Source organism: Eretmochelys imbricata, chromosome 9 (genome assembly GCF_965152235.1).
Source record: "Eretmochelys imbricata isolate rEreImb1 chromosome 9, rEreImb1.hap1, whole genome shotgun sequence".
NCBI classification, from domain to species: Eukaryota; Metazoa; Chordata; order Testudines; family Cheloniidae; genus Eretmochelys; species Eretmochelys imbricata.
The window spans coordinates 32119905-32146568 of record NC_135580.1 but is presented as its reverse complement, the minus strand read 5'-3'; the positions used below and the strand labels follow the sequence as shown (position 1 = coordinate 32146568).

Below are 26664 nucleotides of genomic sequence, written 5' to 3'. Positions count from 1 at the left end.
TACAGGGCTCGATCCTGTGAATGCTGAGCACGCTGGCTCTAATTGCAACAAAGCACTTAAGCATGTGCTTAACTTTCAGGATATGAAACATCTCGTTGAAGTTAAGTGCTTTGTTGGATCAGGGTCAGAGTGCTCAGCACCTTGCACGACTGAGCCCATAGTGCCAATCATTGTTATACGTTGATATTCAGTTGCAGTTGGAAATGAATTATACTGTAGCCTGAGATTTCTGAAATTTGAGATGCCTATTTCATAATGAAAAATTGCTCAATGAAAACCAGGCAGATTATAGGTACATGTTTATACCATGCAGAGTGAAAATGCAGGGTGTGTGAAAATAGGTGTTGCTATTGTAAATTCGTAGTCATTGTTACAATAGAGAAAAGTGCTAGATGTTTGATATTCTCAAAAATTCTATTCATAGCACTATAGGTGGGGCAATCCTGAGAGATTACTTTGAGGACATCCGATGAAGTGAGCTGTAGCTCACGAAAGCTTATGCTCAAATAAATTGGTTAGTCTCTAAGGTGCCACAAGTCCTCCTTTTCTTTTTGCGAATACAGACTAACACGGCTGTTACTCTGAAATTTGAGGACATAGTACCTCTTATGCCTATTTACAAGGTTCAGTGACTTAAGTAAGTGCCTGTTTGTAATTGATGCTTTATTATAACACTGATCATTTATTATTGCTAGGCATAAGGAATTAAAGACAATTGCTGTCTCTGTCAGAAGATGGAAAACAACATAACCACAATTTCTCGTGAAGAGCTGGAAGAACTCAGAGAAGCATTCAGTAAAATAGGTATGTTTTCTTGTTGTAAGAAAGTTGTAAGCTATACAGTTTCTTTAAAAACAATATCTTAAGGGGATCATGTAATGTTAAACATCGTATGTTTAAAAACACCATGTTTCCTCACTTGTGTTGCTAATAACCCCTAAGAATATATGAAAATGAAAGAATTTTCACACTATTTTTATTTATTTATTTTTTAGCACTAGTACTTTGTTGCAATGTTAAGGTTTTAAACACTATGGGTGAATGTTTAAAAGCAAAAAAAATTCTATTTTAGTTGATCTAAAGAAGACTCTTGAAAACTTTTATTTTAGTATTAGGTTTTGGGCTAAAACCAACTAACAATTTCCTTTTTCATTTGGTTACAGGTTTTAGTGGATTAATAACTAGTTCTCTTGCACCAAGTTAAATCTGATTTACATTTCTAAGTAACCTGAACTTTGTGATCCTTGATCTTGTCTTTGTAGAGAGTAAGTCATGTTAATAAATAACTAAGTATAACTTCATATGCGTAAAAGGGTCTCTGCAGCTAAAGTCTAAGGCTATGGTCCCAGAACAGCTTAGGTCAATATAATTTATGTTGCTCAAGGGTGTGAATAAGCCACCCCTCTGAACAACATAAGTTACGCCAACCTAAGCACCGGTGTGGACAGCGCTATGTCAGTCGGATCGCTTCTCCCACCAACATAGCTGTCACCGCTTGCAGGCACTGAAGTAATTAAGTCGACAGAAGAGCTCTCTCCTGTCAGCATAGAGCATCTGTCTGCACTAGCACTGCACTGCTGTAAGCTCTCTGGTGTAGCCATAGCCGAAGAGTAAACATGTGTACTATTTTGTCCTATATTGATTGACCCTCATCTCCATACTGTAATTGTAATGCTGACAGACCCCACTCATTGATGGTGGGATTGAACCGGGGATCTCTGGAGCTTAGTGCATGAGCCTCTACTGCATGAGCTAAAAGCCAACTGGCTCTTAGCTAAGGCTGTAGAACAGACTCATTTAACTCTCTCTAAGTGGTTTCGGTGCCACTAGATGGGACCGAACACCACACCTAGAAGGTATGCGGGTTACATAATGTCTTTGTGAACATTTAAGTTTGTTTACTTTGTTTTCTGTTCTTTCTATTAAATATTATTCCACAGTTCGGATACTCAGAGTAGGTATCTCATATTCAGAGTCACACTAAATGGATCTGAAATGACCCTCGCTAATATACATGGATGAGCCTGAGACATTTTTCATGGATTGCTTGCTGAGCTGTACAGAGATACTCACATCCCCACAGTAATTGCAGGCACCTAAGGTTCTAGAGCCAATAATAGATAGATCCTTCCCTACTAACTGTAAGCCAACCAGGCCCACAATCGAAACTAAGGTGGAAAAAAGTTGACACTAAAATGAACATGATTTGGGGGTTTAGCAATCAAACATCACTGGAGAACTACATATTGGGGTATTTACCCATGAATTTGGGCCTCTCATCAGCACACCTTCCATGATTTCTGAGAGCAGCCATAATCACAAAGCACATGATTTTATAAAGGTGGAAAAGTAAATCAATCCACAGAATACAACAAATATGTCAGAATCTAGTGGCCAGGAATCAACCACATAAGTTTGAAGGAATCTGAGCATCAATTTTAGAAACAGTTAACTGAGGAACACACAAGGGCCAAGTGGCCAGTCCAGACCTCCTTCCCACCCTTTTCCCCTTCGTCCTCCCCCTTGACTCTTCCCCCCTTTTTTCCGTCATGGCTTTCATGCTTTCCCTCCCTGCCTTGTCAGTGTTGTCTCCCCCATTAGATGTAAATTATTGATTCAGATGATTTTACAGTTTAATATTAAAGTTGTTTTAAAAAGGTTTTTGCATGTGTATGTTATGCTGTGTTGTATGTCACAGATGGCAATTTTAAATTTATAGTTTTTATTTTTTGTTGTCTTTTTTAGTTTGTATTGATTTTGGCCAGTGGATACATTTAATGACAGGCGCAGTAACCATGCCCCTTGATTTATCCAAGCTCCCCCTGCATGCTGCCGTGGAGAAAGTTTCTAGTAAGAAGTGTATAACTTCATGCAGGAGAAAGGAGTTCCTCCTCTGCATTCAGTTTAGTGTACAAGAACATTTTGACAGGATAACTAATGAAACTGCTAAACTAGCACTTAGTAAACTAAAAAGATTGAGATTATTTCCATGGAGTTTAGTGCATGAACTCTGGACCTTTGAGACTTAACCCAATGTAATATTTATTAATTGATATTTTGAATAAATAATGCATTGAGGAAACAATGCCCAACAGCAAAACAATTCGCTGCATGTCGGGAAAGTGTTGCCACTAGCAGTGTATAAATGTTGCTTATGTAACAATGTGCTTGGTTTAAATTATAAAATATACTCTAATGCCTGGTGAAACCAGGTCAGACCCTTCATTGCATAGAAAATCTTTCAGTACTTTGTTATAGCATACTCAAAAGGACTCCCAACATGTAATAGTGTCCACTGGAAGCAGGAGGACAAGAGGATGCAGCAGTACAGATCTCTCACAACAAAGCTAGCTAACAGGTTAAACAAGGTCATTTTTAATATAATAGACATGGGCCAGATTGGATTTATTCTTCAGGGGCCAGTCTCACCACCATCATTAGAAATAAACAACAGATATAGGGCAAGAGACAAAATACAGAGGTCCAAATTCAGACCTAGTGCAAGTAGTTGCTACCTCTTTGAAACTGCTTGCATCAAGTCTGAATTTAGGCCATAAACTACAGGTATTACTGTATGCAAGTGACATCTTGTAAGTAAGAAGAGAATTAATAACAGACCATCCACTCTATTTGGAAGCTGATAGAGGATTTTGGCATAGTCTCAGGATATAAATTATACTAGTCAAAATGCAAGGCTTTTGCTATTAATAAGAGTTTGTGACCTTGCCAGGGCCGTCCTTAGGATTTATGGAGCACTATGCAGTATTATTAAACTGGTGTCCCTATGCCCAACGGCAGCCTGGGCTCACATGTGTATTTTAGATAAGGGTGGTCTTTTGAAGGATTTATTTAAAAAACTATATGTCTGAAGATCCAAGTATTTAAGGCTAAAGATGAATACTCAGATTGTGCATCTATGGAAGGATTTTTTAGAGATGTGATTTTATAATCTTCAGCAACACACTAATGAAATATTTTTAAAGCAAATTTTAAACTAAGGTCCTGTAGACTAACATGTTCTGAGTAAATATTACAGTAATGCACAACTGTTTTTGTCAGTAAATTCAGAAACTGACACTATATACCTGGGGTTTGGTAAATGCCTGTTAAATGGCTCTTTAACAGTTTCAATGTTGTGCTAATAGGTCTGGCAGTAAGTAAAAAGAAAAGGAGTACTTGTGGCAGCTTAGAGACTAACAAATTTATTTGAGCATAAGCTTTCGTGAGCTACAGCTCACTTCATCGGATGCATCCGATGAAGTGAGCTGTAGCTCACGAAAGCTTATGCTCAAATAAATTTGTTAGTCTCTAAGCTGCCACAAGTACTCCTTTTCTTTTTGTGGATACAGACTAACACGGCTGCTACTCTGAAACCTGTCACTTTTAAGTACTAGATCAGTGGTTCTCAAACTTTTTTTTCGTGGACCACTTGAAAATTGCTTAGCGTCTCGGCGGACCATTTACTGATCTTTCCAAATGTTGTTTGTACAATTAGCTGACTATTGTAAAGTGCTTTCGATAAAAGCGCTGTATAAAAAAAAACTTAATAATTAACTTTTTTTGCTCTATAAATAAAAGCACACAACTCATATTTTAATATCAGTAGTCTTACCTTTCTAATGCAAAGTATGTGCCCTCTCTCCCCTGCTGTGGCATCCCCTAAGCTAGGGCTAGGAAGGAGGGGGGTCTCTCCCCTGCCACAGCAGCCACAGAGCTGAGGTTGGGAAGAAGGGCCGTCTCCCCCCAGCATCCGCAGCCCTGGAGCTGGGGAAAGTTGCCTTTCTCTGGCCGCCGCAGCCCTGCACGTCCCAAATTCCCCCCACCCCCTCTTCTCACTCCACTGCCCCCTCCCACCTATCCCTTATCCCCCCCAAGGCCACCACCTCACCTTACATGTCTTCTCCAGGGTCCAGGCACCTAATTAGTGGAGTCACGCCTGCGCGGCTCCACTAATTAGGTGGGTGGCCCTTCATTCTCTCGTGTGCTGCCACCCAGGCGCACACTTCAGAGGGAACTATCCGTGGACCGCTTGAATGGAGCTCGCGGACCACTGGTGGTCTGAAGACCACATTTTGAGAACCACTGTACTTGATCCCCTCTGGAGGAAGACTCACCAGGCTGCAGCAGCCAGCTGTGGTGGAAGCCTGCAGGACGGGTCAGAACAGGGGTAGTAAGAGGCTGGAGGGTGAACACTGAGACCCAAGGGTGCCCCAAATTTTTGGGTGTCCTACGCAGCCGCATATGCTACCTATGCCTAAGGACGGCCCTGGACCTTGCTGTGTCTTTACCTTGAAAATTTAAGAAGGTGCCTAAGAAGTGTATAGCACATTTGGCCCTGGCCTCTAGGTGCTACCACAATACAAATAACAACTTAAACTGTACGGACCAGATCTTCAGCTGGTGTAAATCAGCGTAGTCTGTTGATTTCACCATATGGTGATTTATATGAGCTGAGGATCTAACCTATGTGTATTCCTTTGTGATTAATATATGTAATATATGGTACGATCTCTGAAACAAATGTTGTGCTTCTAGATGGTAATCTGATTTCTTACTTTCTGATCATTTTAGACCATCACTCTGCTAAAATGTTCCTTCCCCTTGATTGTTGCTTGGTACTTGTGTTAAAGCAAAAAATAATAAAAACAATGTTTTCATTTTACAGATATTGACAATAGTGGGTATGTCAGTGATTATGAGCTTCAAGATCTTTTTAAAGAAGCAAGCCTTCCCTTGCCTGGCTACAAAGTGCGAGAGATTGTAGAAAAAATTATAGCAGTAACAGATAGCAACAAAGATGGGAAAATCGACTTTGAAGAATTTGTATCGGTAAGTAAGACAGTCCTCTCAGGCTACCCTTTAAGACAGAATTATTTGAATTTAGTACCAGAAGGCTATACATGCAGTATGAGATAATTATGAAACTGGATTTTAAAGAGCATATTTTGTGACATAGTGTAGGTTTGCCATACAGAAAACACCACCAGGTCCTGTGTACAGTATGCACTAGGCATGCAATTTAATTATGCTACAGGGATGGAGGTAGGAAAGGACCGTTTCACAATATTTATTCAAGGGTATAGGAAAGTCATTCCTCCAGTACTGCTCATTGGGGTTCAGTGTTCTGAAGGACCACAACTACCCATAGGGCACTAGAAAACCAACACTTTGAGATTTACAATGTGTAGCATGAAATTCAATAGGCATTGGGTGCTTCACATCCCTTGGGCTCCTTTGAAAATCCCAGTGTTAGTTCTTCTCTAACATATTACATATTCAAGGTATTGTATAAACTTTGAAGGATCAGTTACCTTGCCTAATAGGAGATTGAACTCTCCAAAGTGCCCAGCATCTCTAAGATGATGGAGTAGGGTAGCAAAATTAAATTAAATTGCCGGAGAATATTTGAAGAGCAGCATATATAGTAATTATAAACCTTCACTGATGTGTGAATGGGAGGATAGTTATGACAGCATGATAGTTGATTGACTATTATGCAGCAACTGGCCACTCCAAAATAAGCTTTGTAAGAATACTAAAATCATTTATCTCTATTTTTTCCCCAGTTCAATAACTGTTTTTAGCATAATCCTGGGAAATTGCTGTCTCCATCTACCCTTTTCATAAAGGAGCAAGCTTTAACAAATAACAACAGAGAAGCAGCTGGCATGCTGGTGCCACAGCCCACATAATGCTGATTAGTGTTGTCTGTTTTCTTGTGCTCCCTGTCTGTCTGTAGCCACCTGTTATTTTTTTCTTATATTTAGATTGTAAACTCTTTGGGGCAGGGACCATCTTTCTGTATGATGTTTCTGCAGTGCGCAGTCCAGTGGGGTCCTAAAAATGGCTGGAGTGCCTAAGCACTACTGAATATAAATAAATATTTTAAATGGCATACAATTTTTACACTGCATGACCTGTTCTCTCTAGCTGTCATTGTGGTCTTTGGGTTCCAGTTTTGGGAATAGAGTATAGAACCATACCCCAAAGAACGCTCCAGCCCAGTACAAAGAAGCACCATATTATTTCAAAGGAGATGTAAAACTGTGGTCCTGATCTCTAAGTCATTTAAGATCCTATGGTACTGTTCATAAGAGTAGCGCATTAACTTGGTGTCCTTGCCAAATTCCAACTTTTGTAATCACATTCAGACTCTAAAATCTCTCTGCAGTTTCAATTAGATAAAATATTATTTGCTTCTGGTCATATAGGTCACTGTGCTCACATAAACAATGTAGTTTTTCCTCCTGTTTCAGTGCTGGATAAAGTATCCCTATGTGTGTCTGCTGGGATCTTTCATAAGATGAGATAATATTTCAAACTTTCTTTCTCCCCTTTACTGGCTTTAATTTGGGCAAGGTGTGAGAACTCAGAGCTGGTTGTGATAAGTGCCCTTTTCTGCCTCCTCAGAGGAAGGCAGTCTGTGCCCCTCACCTTCAAGAACTGTCAGTTCAGCCCTTCCTTTAAACAAAGTTGGATTGTTATAAATTCCAGCCTTTAAATCCTGTTTGTGATACAAGATGCCTATACTATTGCGCTGAATCACTGTGCCATATTTAGGACTGTTTATATTTTAAAATATTTTTAATCCGCAGGGGAGCCATAATTTTTTACATGGGTCAGTGGCTGGAGTGCTTCATTTGTGAGAATCAAACAGCTTCAGACTGATTATTTTTTGCAAGCAAGCAATTTTTGCTTTGAATCTACAGTATTGCAGCTGTTTATACGAATAAACAAGCAATTTGTTACAATTTGCTAGGGTATGTTGGCATTTCTACTGGAAATTCTAATTTACTTAGGTTCATAACTGAACCATTAAACACTTGTGTATCAATATTGCAGCCCACATAGCACATAACTTCACAACCGAGTCTGAGATCCCTACAACACTTAGGCATAGCAGGTAAATACAGTACAGAGTATCAGTTTTATATGACAATTTCCTTATTTTGGTGGAAAGTTTAGTCATAATTTTAATGTTTGTGTTAGTATTTTATGACTGTTGTGCATGGAGAGATGTACCAACTATCTCCCTAATAACATGCATCTCTGTAAGTGACATATAACATCCTAGTATAAGAAGCAAGACAAACTGAGTGGGGAAATATTAAAAATCTCTTTTCCCAAAAATGTCTTTGTTTGATTTAAACAGTGTTTAAAATAAACAAAACATGAAAATATTTGTGAAAAGATTTGTGGGTTGTGAATCTAATATTTGGAGATTAAAACATGGTTTAGTAATGCTAGAGTCTTAGCTATTCACAAAACCAGCAGACTTCTTATAATAAATATAATATAATATAACCTCCTTATATTGTACTATATCAAAGAAGAGAGTCAAAAAATTACCAATATTTCAATAGTTAGGTGAGTTGATAGTTTAATAGTCACCCTAAGATAATGATAATTGATTAAATGCTCTTTCTTTTATGTCCTATTCCAGGTTATTCATGAATTGAAAAGTAAAGATATTAGCAAATCATTCCGAAAAACAATAAACAAAAAACAGGGTATTACAGCGATTGGAGGAACTTCACCACTTTCCAGTGAGGGGACACAGCACTCTTATTCAGGTAAAACACTTGTCCTTAGCACTAGAAAAAAAGAAGAAAAACCATAATTGGAAAAAAAATTTCTCAGAAACAAACCAGTAGAAGGTGAACCTCTGCAGTGCAGATGCCAGGGCTCTGTTTTGTAGAGATTATACTGTTCAGTTTGCTTGTCACAGTTCTGTGCTGCTCCCAAAGGTAAGTCAGATTTCTTTGCCAGAGCAGAAAGTGGAAAGAGAACTCTGGTTACAAGGAAGAAAGAATTAAAAATAGAAAGCCTTTTGTAGCATGTTTTATACTAAGGTTTTGTGTTTGGTTTGTTAATCTATTCTGTGAACTGTTTTTTTTTTTTCTTTTTTTCTTTTACACTCCTGTTGAGATGTATACAAGGGAACCCACATTTTCATTTCAATGGTGCAGAACCAAAAATAAAAAAAAAGTGCACAGTACATGTTGGAGGTGGGAAAAGCCTGTTAGATGATCTAATCTGTCTCCTTGCTAATGCAGGGTTGTTCACTACAGTATGTTTTTTCTAAAGCTTTGTTCAGTTTAGTTCTAAATGTACCAAACAATGGCACTTCAACCACTTCCCTTGGGGAGATTTTTGCACAGCCTATAAATTTAATACTTAGGAAGCTTTCCCCAATATTCAACCTACATTTTCTTTCTTAATTTCATCCTAATATTTTTAGTTATACTTTCTTCACCTATGGTAAAAAATTCCTCTCTATTTGATTATTATACTCGCTAGATATTTATAAACTGTTATGTCCTCTGCTTAGTAGTTTTTTGTATATATGCACTTTATTCAATTCTTTTAGTCTTTCCCTGTTATCATCCTGATCATTTCTGTTGTGCTTCTCTGGACTCCCTGCAATTTGTCAATATCCTTCTGTTTATCAACACTTTGCCTTCATTTATCATGAGTTGCCAAATAACTCGCTGACAATATATGTCAAAGTAGTACTGTATGAGTATATAAGAGAACCTGGAGCTGTTCAGATAGCAAGGCACCTGTACTTTTCTACTTGGGAAGAGGAGGGCCCCATCAGCAATGATTTGGTTTTTGGTGTCATTTTATATGATGGAATGAAAATGTAATTCAGAAAAAAATACAGTTGAATGCATTACTCTTGTCCTGATAAATGTCAGTTCTTAAGGACATTGCATTCCTGGCTTTGTAAAACAGAACTTTTCAGACATCTAGGACGTAGTGTTCAAAGGGCCTCTGTTTTATGTATATGCATTTATTAGTGCATGCAGACCCAACATTTGTGCATGTAAATAGGCGTTTGCATGTGTAGATCTTTAATTGTGCACCTATTTACCTGATGTGTACAATTATCATTTTCTGTATATAACTATAGGTTTTGGTTTACTGTTGTTTTGTTTTCTTGTTGTTTGTGTGGGTGTCTCACACAGCAAATGCAAAAGAGACCATTTTTAAAAGTAGGAAAATGTGATCGTAAAAAAAAAAAAATCACAAAAAAAATGGGAGAGGAACTCAGGAGCAGGTAGGGTACCTGAAAGGATTTTTAGCTTTCTTTTTTAAAATTGACTAGTTTCTAGATTGATGGTTTCCATTTAGGGCTCAATCTTGCAAGATCCTGAGTGCACTGGCCCTGATCCACCCAAGTACTGAAGTGCATGCTTAACTTTATTCCCGAGAGTGGTACCACAGAAGCTAAGCATCTGCCTAACTGCTCTGCTGGATCAGAGCTAGAATGTGCCGCATCTTCCAGGATTGAGCCTTTAAACAGTAGATTATTTTTTGGAGTTACATAATGTAGGTAGTAAGTGGCAGTTTTGAATTTAAAGTTCCCTGTGATATTTAGAACCACAATTAAGATTCTACATATTGGACATGGATAATTTGTGTTGGCTGAGAGTTCTGTATGTGATAACTCTGTACTCTGTATGCACTGTTCTTATAGCATCAACTCCTTTGTTTATATCCAATGCTGTGGAGAAATATTTAAACTGTCTCAGGCCATGTCTACAATTACCGGGGATCAACGCTGCTGTGATAGATGCAGCAGGGGTCAATTTAGAAAGGGCTAGTGAAGACCTGCTAAATTGATTGCAGAGCGCTCTCTGGTCGACTCCGGTACTCCACCGGAACGAGAGAAGTAAAGTAAGTCGATGAGAGAGCATCTCCCATTGACGCAGCATGGTGTAGACACCGCAGTAAGTTGCCCTAAGCAATGTCGACTTCGGCTATGTTATTCACGTAGCTGGAGTAGTGTACCTTAGTTTGACTTACCATGGTAGAATAACAGGTTTCAGAGTAACAGTCGTGTTAGTCTGTATTCGCAAAAAGAAAAGGAGTACTTGTGGCACCTTAGAGACTAACCAATTTATTTGAGCATGAGCTTTCGTGAGCTACAGCTCACTTCATCGGATGCATACTGTGGAAACGGCAGAAGACATTATATACACAGAGACCATGAAACAATACCTCCTCCCACCCCACTGTCCTGCTGGTAATAGCTTATCTAAAGTGACCATCAAGTTGGGCCATTTCCAGCACAAATCCAGGTTTTCTCACCCTCCACCCCCCCCCCCCCAAACTCACTCGCCTGCTGGTAATAGCCCATCCAAAGTGACCACTCTCTTTAAAATGTGTATGATAATCAAGGTGGGCCATTTCCAGCACAAATCCAGGTTTTCTCACCCCGCCACTCCCCTCCAAAAACCACACACACAAACTCTCTCTCCTGCTGGTAATAGCTCATCCAAAGCGACCACTCTCCCTACAATGTGCATGATAATCAAGGTGGGCCATTTCCAGCACAAATACAGGTTTTCTCACCCCTCCACCGCCATACACACACAAACTCACTCTCCTGCTGGTAATAGCTCATCCAAAGTGACCACTCTCCCTACAATGTGCATGATAATCAAGGTGGGCCATTTCCAGCACAAATCCAGGTTTTCTCACCCCCCACACACAAACTCACTCTCCTGCTGGCAATAGCTCATCCAAACTGACCACTCTCCTTACAATGTGCATGATAATCAAGGTGGGCCATTTCCAGCATAAATCCAAGTTTAACCAGAACGTCGGGGGGGGGGGGGGAGGATAGAAAAAAACAAGGGGAAATAGGCTACCTTGCATAATGACTTAGCCACTCCCAGTCTCTATTTAAGCCTAAATTAATAGTATCCAATTTGCAAATGAATTCCAATTCAGCAGTTTCTCGCTGGAGTCTGGATTTGAAGTTTTTTTGTTGTAAGATAGAGACCTTCATGTCTGTGATTGCGTGACCAGAGAGATTGAAGTAAGGTCGCTATCTTACAACAAAAAAACTTCAAATCCAGACTCCAGCGAGAAACTGCTGAATTGGAATTCATTTGCAAATTGGATACTATTAATTTAGGCTTAAATAGAGACTGGGAGTGGCTAAGTCATTATGCAAGGTAGCCTATTTCCCCTTGTTTTTTCCTACCCCCCCCGCTCCCGACGTTCTGGTTAAACTTGGATTTATGCTGGAAATGGCCCACCTTGATTATCATGCACATTGTAAGGAGAGTGGTCAGTTTGGATGAGCTATTGCCAACAGGAGAGTGAGTTTCTGTGTGGGGGGGGGTGAGAAAACCTGGATTTGTGCTGGAAATGTCCCCCCTTGATTATCATGCACATTGTAGGGAGAGTGGTCACTTTGGATGAGCTATTACCAGCAGGAGAGAGAGTTTGTGTGTGTGGTTTTTGGAGGAGGGTGGGGGGGTGAGAAAACCTGGATTTGTGCTGGAAATGGCCCACCTTGATTATCATACACATTTTAAAGAGAGTGGTCACTTTGGATGGGCTATTACCAGCAGAAGAGTGAGTTTGTGCGGAGGGTGAGAAAACCTGGGTTTGTGCTGGAAATGGCCCAACTTGATGGTCACTTTAGATAAGCTATTACCAGCAGGAGAGTGGGGTGGGAGGAGGTATTGTTTCATGGTGTCTGTGTATATAATGTCTTCTGCCATTTCCACAGTATGCATCCGATGAAGTGAGCTGTAGCTCACAAAAGCTCATGCTCAAATAAATTGGTTAGTCTCTAAGGTGCCACAAGTACTCCTTTTCTTTTCATGGTAGAATAGACAAGGCCTCAGACAAAATCTGCTCAGCTCTCAGGAGCAGGCACCCACTATATGGAAACTGAAAACCCAGTGAAGTTACAGATATTGTAGCTTGATTGTTTATGGGCTTAATAAGCATTCTTAGATGCAAGTAATGAGTTCTGTACACATCCCCTAGATATGAAAAGGGAAAGGGTCTCTCTTTTAAAGTGTTTTAAACAAGAACAGGCCATAAATCTCCTAAGGTTAAATACAACACAATAATTCAGACCAAATTCTTAGAAGTGCTGCCAGCTTCCAAAAGGCAGAGTAGGGCAGACTGGTCTATTGTCATATTTAAGCAAGGTCCTCTCTGCTCAGCTCTGGCATATTTCAAATATACTAATTCCACTCCTCTTTAACATAATCACAGAGACACTGAACTCCTGTAATAAGTTTTAATAATACTTTTATCCTTATTACTCTGCTTGGCAAGTAGCATTGTGATATTCTATGGACAGTTCAATAATTTTGTCCACCATAATAATAGTAGATTTTAATGGTGTCCTGGCTCTTAGATCACTCAGTCTTTAATTTTTTTTGTTTTTCAGAGGAAGAAAAAGTTGCTTTTGTTAACTGGGTAAATAAAGCTCTTAAAGATGACCCTGACTGTAAGCATCTCCTTCCCATGAATCCATCAGATGCCAGTCTTTTTAAGTCACTTGCAGATGGCATCCTGCTTTGGTAAGTCAAGAACTAAAGAAAGAATAAGAAAGTTGTTCTCTGAAGGTCAAATCCTGATCACATTGAAATCAATGAAAGTTTTGCTGTTGATTTCAATAACACCAGGGTTTGACCCTTAATCAATACTTCTAACAAGTCATAGGATTGGGGAAAATCCTTTTCCTATAAATCCTTCTTTAGTGAATATATATTTTAAGTGTAACCTATTTAAAGAGTCCTATTTAAAAATGATATGCTTTGCATAACTGTGTGTGTGTTATAAATATGATTGGCTGGAGAGTTTTCCACTTTAAACCAATGGAATTACATCTTGATCAATGCACATAGCAGGAATAATCAGACTCTTCACAACTTAGATCATTGTACCTCCCATCATGCTCATTAACAAATAATTAGATCTCTGCAGTTTCTAATATTAGAAAGCATTGTCTAGTAGTTAAATCACAGGACTGGCAGTCAGAAGATCTGAGTTTTACTCTTGACTCTGTTACAGATTTGCAGGATGTCTTCCAATTTCTCTCTGCTGCAGTTTTCTGAATTAGTAAAACTGGTATTTGCCCGTGTCACAGGAGTACTGAGGGCTTAATTCATTATTAATTAATAGAAAAGGGCTTTGAGATCCTTCTATGGAAGGCACTACAAAAGTATAATATGTTAGCTGTAAGATTTACACTCTCATGTTACAGTGGCTCTCAACATAAATATATTCAATTCTGCAGTTGTCTGAATCTTCCCGAGAACTTTGTTAGCAGTACAATCAGAGCTGGACTCCTAAGCATAAATCTGACTACTCCACTTTCTTATTTCCATGTAGGTTTTATGGTTTCTAGTTTTATTGGAAGTTGTTTTTGAAGGGGAAAAATAGGAATTTACCTTGGTGCTTTCAATATATGAAGCAACACTTTTAGATTTACCACAAAAAAGTGATGCTAATGTTTTGTTTGAAGTACCATTGTTTGGAGAGATGGAATAAATTCTGACTTTTTCTTCCCCAGCAAAATGATTAATTTATCCAAACCAGATACAATTGATGAAAGAGCTATTAATAAAAAGAAGCTCACTCCTTTCACTATTTCTGTAAGTATGGCATCTTTTCTGGCACAACCTAATTATATTACAGAAGGCTATTCCTATAGGTTTGTTTAAATGGCAATTTTGCTGTAGATTGAAATGGGAGCAGATCAGGCCCTATGTGTGGATTTCAAGGTGTCAGACAGCCTGGTGGCATTGTTTGCTTGCATGGGCTTGTGTTTTCCTGGAGATCCATAGGACACTGATCCTTGATGAAATGCAGAGCTGACCTTTCTCCTTTCAGCTTCTAGATCTTTAATATTTTCATTGGCTGCTACCTACCTTCTCTACTTTCCTGGTCTTTCCCCTTTCCAGGGGTCACAAGTGAGGCTGCTTCTTAGCACTCTCTGCAGTGCCAAACATACGATTGCTGATGTTCCCTGTCTTAAATCCTAAATTGGGCCACCTGCTAGAAGTAGGGCGGCCCATGCCATAAGCTGGTTGTCCGTCTCTCAAAAATTAAATAGAAACAACAAGCTCAGAATTTGGCTGTCTGCATCTTTAAAGAAACAGATAAAACCACAAAGGCAAGTACTCAGTTGCAGCGCTTGAAAATAAGGCCTGGGCTCTCTGGGCTAGTTCCTCCTCCATCTCAATCTCACCCAGCACTACCCCTGAGCAGCTGCAAGCAAGCCTTCTTAAGTGGCCTGCTGGCTCTTAATTAGTCAGTGTCTTCTCCTGGTTCTTCTAGGTCTCTGAAGGTCTTGCTGAAGCTTACATGATGCAGGTGCCTATGTGGTAAGGGAGAGGTATCACACAGTTACATTTCCCCTCCAGGAGTACTCCACTGTTCAGTTCTCTTGTGATTTCTGTGCTTTTGTTTTTCCTCTGCATTGCAAAGTACTGGAGCAAATGAGCCATAGAAAATAATCAGCAAAGTAAATTGTTCTTTGTGTGGTTATCTTTTTTCCCCCCAAGATGGAGTCATTATGGAAGCCCATCTTCAGTAGTTTCTTAAGTAGGGGTAGAGTGAGCACTAAATATGTTTTTAAAATGTCTGAAACCACCTTTTTGTACTTCTGAACTACATACCGAGTGTTCAGTTACTAGACTGATAGGGCCACATAAGTACCTACCATAGGTAAGTATGCAGACAAAACATTGCTTACATAGTGTTTTGGATAAACAAGAAGCACCCTGACATGGTTCATTATTAATTAGTTTATTTAGTATTAACATGCACCTAGTAGCCACAGCTATGGATCAGGACTCCTTTGTGCTAGGCACTGTACAAACAGACAAAAGACGGCCCCTGCTCCCAGACAGCTTACAGCCTAAATATAAGACAAGAGACAAATGGATGCAGACAGATGGAGTACAAGGAAACCTACAAGGAGACAATATTGGTCAGCATGAAAGGCACTGGTATTAGCAGCTTAACCATTGTCAATTTTAATTGTAGGCATCATGGCAGAGGAGAGTTTTTAGGAGGAGTTTGGAGGATAATGAGGTAGCTTTATGGGAGCTTATGCGGAGGCTAGCATCAAGCGTTCCATAGTGAATGAGAGATAAGTAGGGTGGCGATTGGCCAAAAAGGGCCTTGAAAGTGAAGAAAATAAGCTTATGTTTGATGCAGTAGGGAAGTGGAACCAGAGGAGGCATTCAAGAGAGGGTTGAGATGGTCAAAGGATGGGCTACGAGAATTATCTTTGGAGCAGTATTCTGAATGGATACAAGTGAGGCATGACTGCTTTTGTCAAGGCCAGAAAAAACAATGTTGCGATAATCTAGACATGAGATGGTGAGAGCCTGGATCAATTTTTAACTAGGGCTGTCAATTAATCACAGGTAACTCAAAATTAATCGTGATTAATCGCACTGTTAAACAATAGCCAATTGAAATGTATTAAATATTATGGACATTTCTACATTTTCAAATATATTGATTTCCATTACAACACAGAATACAAAGTGTACAGTGCTCACTTTATATTATTAATTACAAATATTTTCAGTGTAAAACTGATAGAGAAACAGTATTTTTCAGTTCCTCATACAAGTACTGTAGTGTATTCTCTTTATTGTGAAAGTGTAACTTACAAACGTAGACTTTTTTTTTTAACATAACTGCACTCAAAAGCAAAACAATGTAAAACTTTAGAGCCTACAAGTCCTACTTCTTGTTCAGTCAATTGCTAAGACAAACAAATTTGTTTACATTTACAGGAGATACTGCTGCCTGCTTCTTATTTACAATGTGAGAATAGGCATTTGCATGGCACTTTTGTAACTAGTATTACAGGGTTTTACCTGCATTCTGCCATATATTTCGTGTTATAGCAGTCTCGGATGATGACCCAGCACATGTTTGTTTTAAAAACTCTTTCACAGCAGATTTGACAAAATGCAAAGAAGGTACCAATGTGAGATTTCTAAAAAGAGCTACAGCACTCAACCCAAGATTTAAGAATCTGAAGTGCCGTCCAAAATCTGAGAGGGACAAGGTTTTGAGCAATGCTACTATTTTGTATTGCATTCTAGTGAATTACCAAACCTAATCTGAGTATTCATCTAATGCACTGGTTTTTGTAACTTTAGAAACTCACAAAAGAAACAAAGGTGGTGACTACTATTTTAAAACTAACAAACTGACTGGCTAATTTAGTTAATGTTGATGTTTCAATTAGGAAAATCTAAATCTTGCCCTGAATTCTGCATCAGCTATTGGCTGTACAGTGGTCAACATTGGATCACAAGATCTAAAAGAAGGAAAACCACACTTGGTATTAGGTCTCTTGTGGCAGATCATTAAAGTTGGTCTTTTTGCTGATATTGAGATCTCCAGAAATGAAGGTAAGAAAGGAAGTAATGTCAGGTGCTCTCTCTCTCCCTCCCTCCAACTTTTCAGACGTCGGGAGCAATACGGCTTTCATTCACCTTTCAATTCACCTTTCATTCCTGTCCAGGACTTGTTCTTCCCTTAAGCCCAGCCCTGTCATGTCCCTACATATGAAGTCCTGCCATCTGGTTGGTTGTTGGTCCCAGATCTGACTGACCTTTGTTGTGTTTGCATTATTTTCTTTGGCATCCTGTCATCTGTTTGTCTTCTGCAGTGCTCCACTATCATAAACTTTTAGACTGCAGCCATTCCCATATCCTGAATTCACATTATACTGTCCTTCTAACTTCTTTTGTCTTAAAATCATTCTACTTTACACTGGCCATCTTTCAAAGAACTCTTACCTCTACTGCTTCTAGCTTTCTGCTATCTATTTAATTTAATGCAGCTGTTTTCAAACCATAGAATTACTGTTAGTACATTGGGCTGATACTTTCACTTTATGACTAATGTTTTCATCAATACATAATTTAATCAATTTCTGTGTGGCCCTTGTAGTTAAAGCACATCTTCTTTTACTCATCCTTGATGGAACCATTGGCACTGGCTTCCTAGGTACATATAAAAGTATACTTATTCTGGTGTCAGTTGTGATAAAGTATGCAATTTGGGATTAAATGTTTTGTGACCATGATAGCAATAATTCGGCTTTCTTTCACATTCACTTTTAGCTCTTATTGCTCTGCTAAATGAAGGGGAAGAACTAGAGCAGCTACTGAAACTTTCCCCAGAAGAGCTCTTGCTACGTTGGGTGAACTATCATCTGGCCAATGCAGGATGGCAGAAAATCAACAACTTCAGTGAAGACATTAAGGTATATATTTGTCACTCTAGTAAGCGAATACAGTCATGCCAAAATGTAATATTTTTAAAAACAAAAGATTGAGACCAGAATTAGTGATCTGCTTTTATAGGTACATATTCACCAAGTGTGTCTAGCACTGCGCATTCTTTTGACCACACATGATTATACTGTTTAGTTGCTGATGCTGTGTATCAACTAAGGATACACAACCCAAACGAAGCACTTTCCACATAGCCCAAATAGCAGCCCATATTCAGGAATCCAGAAATTCCTAATTGTAATTAGAACCATTTGGGATGAATCGCACACTCCCATCCACAACTTTACACCTTGCCCTTTAACCCTTCCCATGAGGCCTCACTTACCTTTGTTATCTTGTGAGGAGGAGAATGTGGCTTTCAGCCATCATCTGGCTCATCTGTAACAATAGGTGATTGTCCCTCCACCACAGCTTGGGGTGTCAAGAGACCACTCCCAAAGAAGACACATCTGGTGTGCTTATTGGCCCCACAATCCAAGGAAAATCCCTCCCAGTTACGGTCCCAACCAATCCTGCAACAAAGGAGGCATACCAGTGCCTTGCTGCGGATTCAATTCACTGACTTCATGGGGTTGAAACACACTCTGGCTCCACTGTGGCAGCTGGTAGATGTATCCTTCTCCTTTCTCTAGTATCAGCCAGGCAGTATAAAGTGTGCTTGGTGCTGCATTAAGTCCAATAAGAGACAACAGCACTTTTAAAATTAAAAGTGAAGGGGAAGTGTTCCCTGTGGGTAATAAGTGAGGGGATTCCATGGACATCTTCCCTCCACTAATTTCAGAATAACCATTAAAGATAATTATGTAGCTATCTTTGTATTCTTTATGAAATACTAGGGAAGAGACTATTTACAAAGAAAATAATTAACTGGCTTTCTTTTAATGAAAGAGTGCAAATCTAATCAAAATGACCTTTAATATGCAGGACAAGTATTAAATATTTTTAACATTTGCTGCTTTTATCAGAAAGACAGGTTTATCCCTCTTTCTTTTTTGTTTGTAAGGGAACAGGGAAAGCAAAAACATGTATTGAACATTGTATCTAATAAATATAATGAATGATAAAACAAATAGACTCCTTTTAACTGGGGCATCTTGGTCCACAAACTATTGTCCAAGTTAATTGGCCTATTAAGAGAGAAGGCCATTTTTAAAAAAAAGCTGTTTGAAAAGACTTAACTAAAATATTGTTCTGACTCATAAAAATGAGATCCACATCATTTCATTTTTATTTTCTTTTTATGAAAACTTTATTTAGTATCTTTTGTATCAAAAGACTGGAGCTAGAATTTCACTCCTATTTAACATCTGCCTTAAATATCTTTTAAGTCTTAGAACTGGCTAGTACATTCCCAATAAGAAGAATTTTATTCTGTCATGATTAAACAGAAGTCATTCCTATTCACTATGTCATTTGGCTAAACTGATTCTATGTGAAATGTCTCAGTGAAGTGGACTTCTTGATTAAGTGGATCTTGACTAAGGGCCTGATCCAAAATCCACTGAAATCAGTGCAAGTCATATTGACTTCAATGATCTTTGCATCAGAGCCTAAGTGCAGTATACTATATTCAAAGGAGCAAATATTTGCTTATTCCCTACTATTATATTGTTTGTTTTAGGATTCAAGAGCCTACTACCACCTGCTGAATCAGATTGCACTCAAAGGAGACAAAGATGATGAAATTCCCATTAACATTGACCTTTCAGGATTTAATGTAAGTATCCTGAGGGTCAAAAAGATACCTATGTCTATTTAACAGAGACCCCATCTACATATCCAAAGACTTGGTTACATCCAGAATATGGTTCCATTTTGTAGTGCAGACAGGAGCATAATGAAACCATGAAAAAGCTTTGAACTCTGCAGGATTGGTACAGTTTCAGGATAATGTTGAAACATGATTAGGTGCCTGTCACAGTTTCCAGGGGAACTGTATCTGTATTTCCTCCTGCCCACATGGTCCATTTAGTGCCCAGTTATATCTCAGGTCTCCAGCCATCACCTGTGTCTGAGCAGGGACCCTTGTCCCATTCTTTCTGACCAGGGGATTTGAAGGCTGCACAGCTCCTTGCCTTACACTGTGATATCCCCAGTAAGCTAGTCTGCCTAAAGGCCGGTGCCTGTGCTTTGCTTTCTCTGAAGTCTATGAATAGTGTATTGCCAGCAGTTACCAGTTACCACACAGCAACTTCTAAGCAAGCATCTTTATTCTGAAGGGAAAAGATCAGAGAAAAAATAATAAAAACCATAAATAGATTTAAACACACACTAAGCTTACCAGGAGTCACCAGTCTTATGGGGGTCTAGTTAGCAAAAGTCTTTCCAACACTTCTGCAAGGTTGGGGTCCCCTGTGGACAGAAGGTCCTGTCCATTTCCTGAATCAGAAAGAAGGCCTTGTCCTGGGTCAGTTTAAACCCAGCCTTTTTATATCAAAAGTCCTTTGCCTGTTGGCCTCTGGAAACCTTACTGTGACCCAGTATATGCAAGTCTCACCAGAAGTGGTAATTTTCCGGAGATATTTACAACCTAAGTTATTCACCTTAATCACTCCTATGACACTTTTTAGGGTTAACTGAGGCTGTCTGTGGGAATTTCTACCAGCTGCACACAGGATGAAGAAGGAGATTGGGTGTGCCAGCCATGGGAAAACCTCCCCAATTACTGGCTGCTGGCAACACAAGAGCTCCACTCCTACTCTTTCCCAGTGCAGACTAACAATTTACACACTGTGTTACACTCAAGCGCCCAGTCCCTTATGTGCTGGGCACCAGCAATGTACACCGATCCGCCGCCTCCATGGAAGCAGTGCACCCCAGTTCACTGGTTTCACCTCAGTTCAACAGCCTCTTTAGCACAAGGCACTTAGATGAGTCCATAGTAAAAACAAACTTGTTTATTTAACAGAGCTTGAGATACAGTTTCTAATAAAAGAAAGTATAAGGGCTTGGAATCAGAGGTTTACATTTAAAAGAAAACCATAAAATGCAATCTGTAGCCTGTCCTTCTTAATAAGTTACTTTCCTGTCTAATAAAGTATTTCTCACCCAACGATGAATCTGTACGGCACTTGTCCAATCCAGAAAAAGCTGGGATTCACCTTTCATGAGACACTCCCACTGGCAGAGTGTCTCCTTCGGAATGGATAGCATCATGTGCCTTTTCTTCTTCTCTTAAACAGTTCCAGACTATTGTCTCCTAGACCCAGGGGTTCAAAGACTTTTACTGGAGTTCTTTTATCTTTGTAAATGCTCAAGACTGCATCTGATCCAGACAGTAAACACGGGGCTGGCTCCATGGATGTCAATTGTTCTCAATGCTGATTGAGTCAGCTCTGACACTCCCCCCAAATTTCACTTCCTGCAGTTTTGGAATGCAATATCCTAGATGTTACATAACTAATAGACTGTCCTGTACAAACATCTAATAACCATCACACACAACACCCTGCAGTGAAATACTGAGAAGATGGTCAGACACCGGGGTAATATATCTGCCTGGGCATGTCTGGGCATCAGGACCCCCACTATTTCTAGTTCCTGGAGGAGCGGTGGTAACCCTCTTCCCCTCCTCCCTCCCGATTGCCCTCCCCCCCGAATTGCATGCAGTCCCTGGCCTACAGTGATACATAAACCATTCATAAACTTAATACAACATAGTCCAAGAGATTGCCTGAGGTTGCAATATCTGTCACAGTGCCTTCTACCTTACAAGGTGGAACTGTGTCAGGGAAAACTGTTTTGCAGTCAGGTCTCCCAAATATAGATGTCATCTTAGCATCCTATTCTTGGGTTCTATTCTCTTCCCCAGCTGAAGAATTCTAACTGGGTTGCCCAGTTCTGTTCTGGAACTCAGCCTGGGAAAAAGAATGAAGACTTGTATCCTCATGTTGCTTCTTCAAATCGGATGGCATTCAGAGGTAGGAAGGTTCCCTTCCATTCATCAGCAATGATGGAGGGTGTGGGAAACTTCAGGCCACAACAGCAAAGGGGCAGGAGTGTGCAGAACCCTTCCGTTGAGCCTTAACCCAGCTGAGGGTCAAAACATTTCTCCTCTTGAGGGTGCTGAATAAGGTTAGTTGAAAAATTTCCATTGCAACTGTTTGACAGAAAATTGGGTTTTTGGCTAAATGAAATTTTTCATGAAAACTTTGTTTTCTGTGGAAAAAATTTTTTTGTTAAAAAATAAATACCATAACCCTGCAATATTTTGTCTGAAAACCAAAATATTTGTTTTCTGCTGAAAAATTTCAATATTCATTTCTACCAAAAATTTGAATTTTTTTCTATGCCTCCCCGCATATTTTGACCAACTCTATTGCTGAGTACAATGGGCTTACTCCTATATCAGCGTTATAGTGACTCCTCTCAGAAAATGACAAGCTGACCTAGAGTTCTGAGTTGCTGAATATAGAAAGTGGGATTTCATTATTTGTTATGAAAAATCAGACATTTTGGAAAGCTGATGGAGTCTCTATAAGGGGATAACAGGGTGTCAGCTGTCAAATAACTCCTTAGTATTTTTAGTAAATTGTCCTGGTAAACGCTGCGTCTTATGAAAGCCATAAACGTATTGATCACTCATCTCCTTGCTGCTGCTAGAATTACAATAGCAAGGTGGTTTTGAGGAAGAGTGACTCCCCTAGAACTACTGATTTGTATCAAAAAAAGTGGGGGAAATTCTAGTACCGGAAAAATAAATCAATCATGCCAGAGTTCCTTAAGGGAGAAGGAAAAAGATAACTATTTAGAAATCTGGTGAAACTTTTTTGAAGTTTGCTGGAAAAGGGTCATCATCAACCTGACAATTTGAGAACTTTTTTGAATACTAAGGAAGGGAGAAATCCTTTCAACAACAGTGAATGTTGAACTAAAAATTAAGATAATTAAACTAATGATAACAGATATGAGGAAAAAGGAGAAAAGTTTAATATCACAGAGTTTTGGTAATTACAACTAACAAACAGGTTACATGTTTAAATGTAAGAAAACCAGAATTTTGGATATAAACATGAGATTATGAAAGACTTTAGCAAACACCACCAACTGACAAGCCAGAAAAGGAAGATGAATAGTAGAAAAGCATCAGCCACAATATGTAATCAATACCACAAAGTTGAAGAGAGTGACTGATAGCAGTTCTCATCAGTACAGCTATAGGGACTTCCATAGTATATAAACAATTATAAATTGGTCTAAGTTTATCTCTTTTTAAGTTGTAAAACAAGTTTCATAAGATTTCTATTAAAAGAATGAATCCATTAATAAAATAAGAATTAAAAAAATCAGCTACCAAGTGACACAAAAATACACAGCACTTTATAGGAGTTCTCTTCTCCCTCAAGCTATTCCTGTGCCAAAGCTCTGCGATGGAGACCCCTGTTTTTTCTTTTGGATTTTGGGTGGCAGCCATGGCTTCCCAGCCTACATGGCCATGGATATTTATTGGCTGTGATCTGAGCAAAAGATGAGCAGTAACTATTGGGACTATATGTACATCTACATGCTGCATATGATGTGGGTTGGGTAGACTGAATTCTTCATTGAATGAATAATGAATAATGCAAACAAACAAAAACCCCTTCTACAAGTTACACAAACTGCTCGCTAATTGATGACATGATTTTTGATTGTCAGATTATGTTCAGGTTTCAGAGTAGCAGCCGTGTTAGTCTGTATTCGCAAAAAGAAAAGGAGTACTAGTGGCACCTTAGAAGCACCTCACGGAAGCTTATGTTCCAATAAATTGGTTAGTCTCTAAGGTGCCACTAGTACTCCTTTTCTTTTTAGATTATGTTCGCTAACTTTATGGCAATTAAGAGGATTCAACAAGTGTTTGATTATATTTTAGAAGAAAAAAGGATGATAGATTGTCACCTTATGAAAAAGGTCCCAAAAATACCTTCATTCTGAACAAGGTCTACATCCACATATTGTATGCTGCGCCTAATCTTTAATTATGATGCAATTAAGATGAGAGTCCAGAGAAACAAAAAAGAACCTGAAAAGCCAAACTTCATTAAAAATGTTTTTTCTTTTTCTTTTTTTAACTTTCTTTTCTAGGAGAAAAATGACTTGAAGAGGGCTGAATATATGCTTCAGCAGGCAGACAAACTAGGCTGCAGACAGTTTGTTACTCCAGCTGATGTAGTTGCAGGCAACCCTAAACTTAACTTGGCTTTTGTTGCAAATCTGTTTAACACATACCCATCCCTGCACAAGCCTGACAGTTCCATGTATGATCTCAATTTACTAGAAGGTGAGCTCTTTCAACCTGTACTAGTGATAAATAAGAACATTAGAGAGTGTGCATAACACATAGAAGTTAGGTCTTCTGACTGGATTGTCCCCATATGATTGTGCCTATGTAAACACTAATATATAAAACTACAATTAGTTTTTCAAGTATTAGCTTGTTGTAGGAACCTCCCTCATTCCAGATATCAGAATGTGGAGTTTCCCTCACTGGTGCTGGCCCTGACAAAAGGCCGATTAAAAGCTTGGTCTACACTCTTAAGTGTTTCTAGGATAGCTATGTTGGTTGGGAGCGTGAAACAATCCCACACCCTGCCCAGCCAATTTAGCTATGCCAGCATCTCCTCTGGTGCAGATGCAACAATTCTGACAGAAGAATGCTTGTGTCAGCATAGTTAATGTCATTCGGGGAGGTAGCATAGCTATGCCAGCAAACTCCTTTTGTCAGCATATGCCACCTTTCCATTAGGTGCTGTTACTGATATTTCTATACCGGCATAGCTATAGCAGCAAAGTCTCTGTATTGTAGATAAATCCTGATTCCTGAATAACCTTCAACCACTTCATTTGCTGAGAACAAAATTCCGCCCCCCATGAGTTCCTGAGGATCCCCCCCACCCCTTCCTATGAGATTACCATGAGCATGATGTTTATACTCTGGTTGGGAAGGAGGGCATGTGGCTTCCTCCATGGTTTATGCCAATACCACTACCTGGGTTGCATGCCAAGAAGTGCTTGGTATCTTGGTGTTGTACTGCACTCTCAGGGTTTTTTTATACAAACATTTCATTGCACATTATCAGGACTTTCTTTTAGGAACAGGGTAATAGATGTAGCAGAACTGCACTATTCTCTTAACAGGGTAGAGTAAAGACAAGCATATTCTAAAATTTTTGTCCTAGTGGCCCTTCACATCACAAACAGAATTCCATTTAATTTTCCAGCACTTTTAAACACAAAGGGGCCAAGAATTGCTATTAAAGTCCATTGGAGATGGTTGCTTCTATCCAAGAGCAAAATAAGGCCTAAAGTCATGGGCGGCAGATTTAATAGGCATGGGGAGGCGCTGCCTCCCCCGGCATTGCTGCAGTCGCTGGACCCCTGGTTGTGTGGTTTGGCAGTGAAGTTTTTGCTTTATTATGCCCCATGCAGGTTCTGGGGAGGCTGAAGCACATATCGCCTCCTCAGCCACCCCGGACCTGCTGCTGCATGGAGCATATCAGAAGCATCTTCTACAGACACTTTTCTCCTGGACGGTGGGTGGGTAGGGTCTGCGGAGGGGAGGCACGGCGTGGCTGCAACCAGCCCTGGGCTCCTCTGGGCAGAAGAGGCTTGGCTCGGCACTTTGGCCAGCCCAGTCGGGGCTCCTCTAGGCAGGGGAGGCTCCGCCTGGGGCTTTGGCCAGTCCTGCCAGGGTTCCTCCGCTGGGCGCTGTGGGGGAGCGGGGGCGGGGGCAGGGGAGGCTCTGGGCTGCGGCTGGCCCAGGGCTCCTCCAGGCAGGTGTGTGAGGGGGCGGGGGGGGGGGGGGGGGCTCGGGGCTTTGGCCAGTCCTGTGGGGCTCCTCCGCTCGGGGCTTCAGCCAGCCCGGCTGGGGCTCCTCTGGGCGGCGGGCAGGACAAGCGCTCTGAACTGCAGCTGGCCTATGGCTCGTCTAGACAAGAGGGGGGGCACTCCAGGCTGTGGCTGGCCCAGGGCTCCTCCAGGCAGGTGGGGGAGGGCTTGGGGCTCCTGCGGTGGGAGGGAGCTCCTGCAGCTTGGGGGAGGGGCTAGTGGCTCTGGCTGCATGGGGTGGGGGAGGGGGTCGTGAGGTTCTGGCCGTGGAGAGGGCGTGGGCAGAAGGGGCAGAACTGGGGGCTAGCCTCCCCAGAGAGGGGCTCCTCCTGCCACCCAGGCCCAAAGTGCCACATGATTAAGAAATTTATTTAACATGAATTACATGTAAATGTGAACAAGAATATGGATCTCAGGTATAGTTTAAATCAGTAGTGAATAGAACTGAGTAATGAATTTTGCCTATAGATTGGTCATATAAGGCTTCTCCCCATCCCTGCCACTGTCTATAACGGGATATGAAGCCCACCAATATAAAACCGCATTCTGCTATACCTCAATTTTATATTGTTATAGGCAGCAGGCTACTTCCTAATTTCTGAGATTAATGTGTATATTAAATGGCCCAAAGCTACAGAATTCAGATCCAGACCCATAGAGTGAGGATGTCAAGATCTGAGGTTTTGATTTAGTCCATTATAGTGATAGGTGTCAACTGGGACATTTGAGGCTGGATTTTGTATCCATACTCCCCCAAAGTTTG

General features: G+C 40.1%; 1 protein-coding gene across 1 annotated transcript in view; it reads left to right on the top strand.

Moving 5' to 3' along the window:
- The first annotated feature begins 734 nt into the window (after positions 1–734).
- PLS1 (plastin 1) overlaps positions 735–26664 on the top strand; it is a 49905-nt gene continuing 23975 nt past the window's right edge. The window contains exons 1-9 of the mRNA XM_077826351.1: positions 735–804; positions 5666–5829; positions 8444–8573; positions 13208–13340; positions 14336–14417; positions 17039–17204; positions 17922–18064; positions 19717–19812; positions 24159–24354. Coding sequence (XP_077682477.1) covers positions 735–804; positions 5666–5829; positions 8444–8573; positions 13208–13340; positions 14336–14417; positions 17039–17204; positions 17922–18064; positions 19717–19812; positions 24159–24354 — 1180 coding nt within the window. The remainder of the gene's footprint in view (positions 805–5665; positions 5830–8443; positions 8574–13207; positions 13341–14335; positions 14418–17038; positions 17205–17921; positions 18065–19716; positions 19813–24158; positions 24355–26664) is intronic.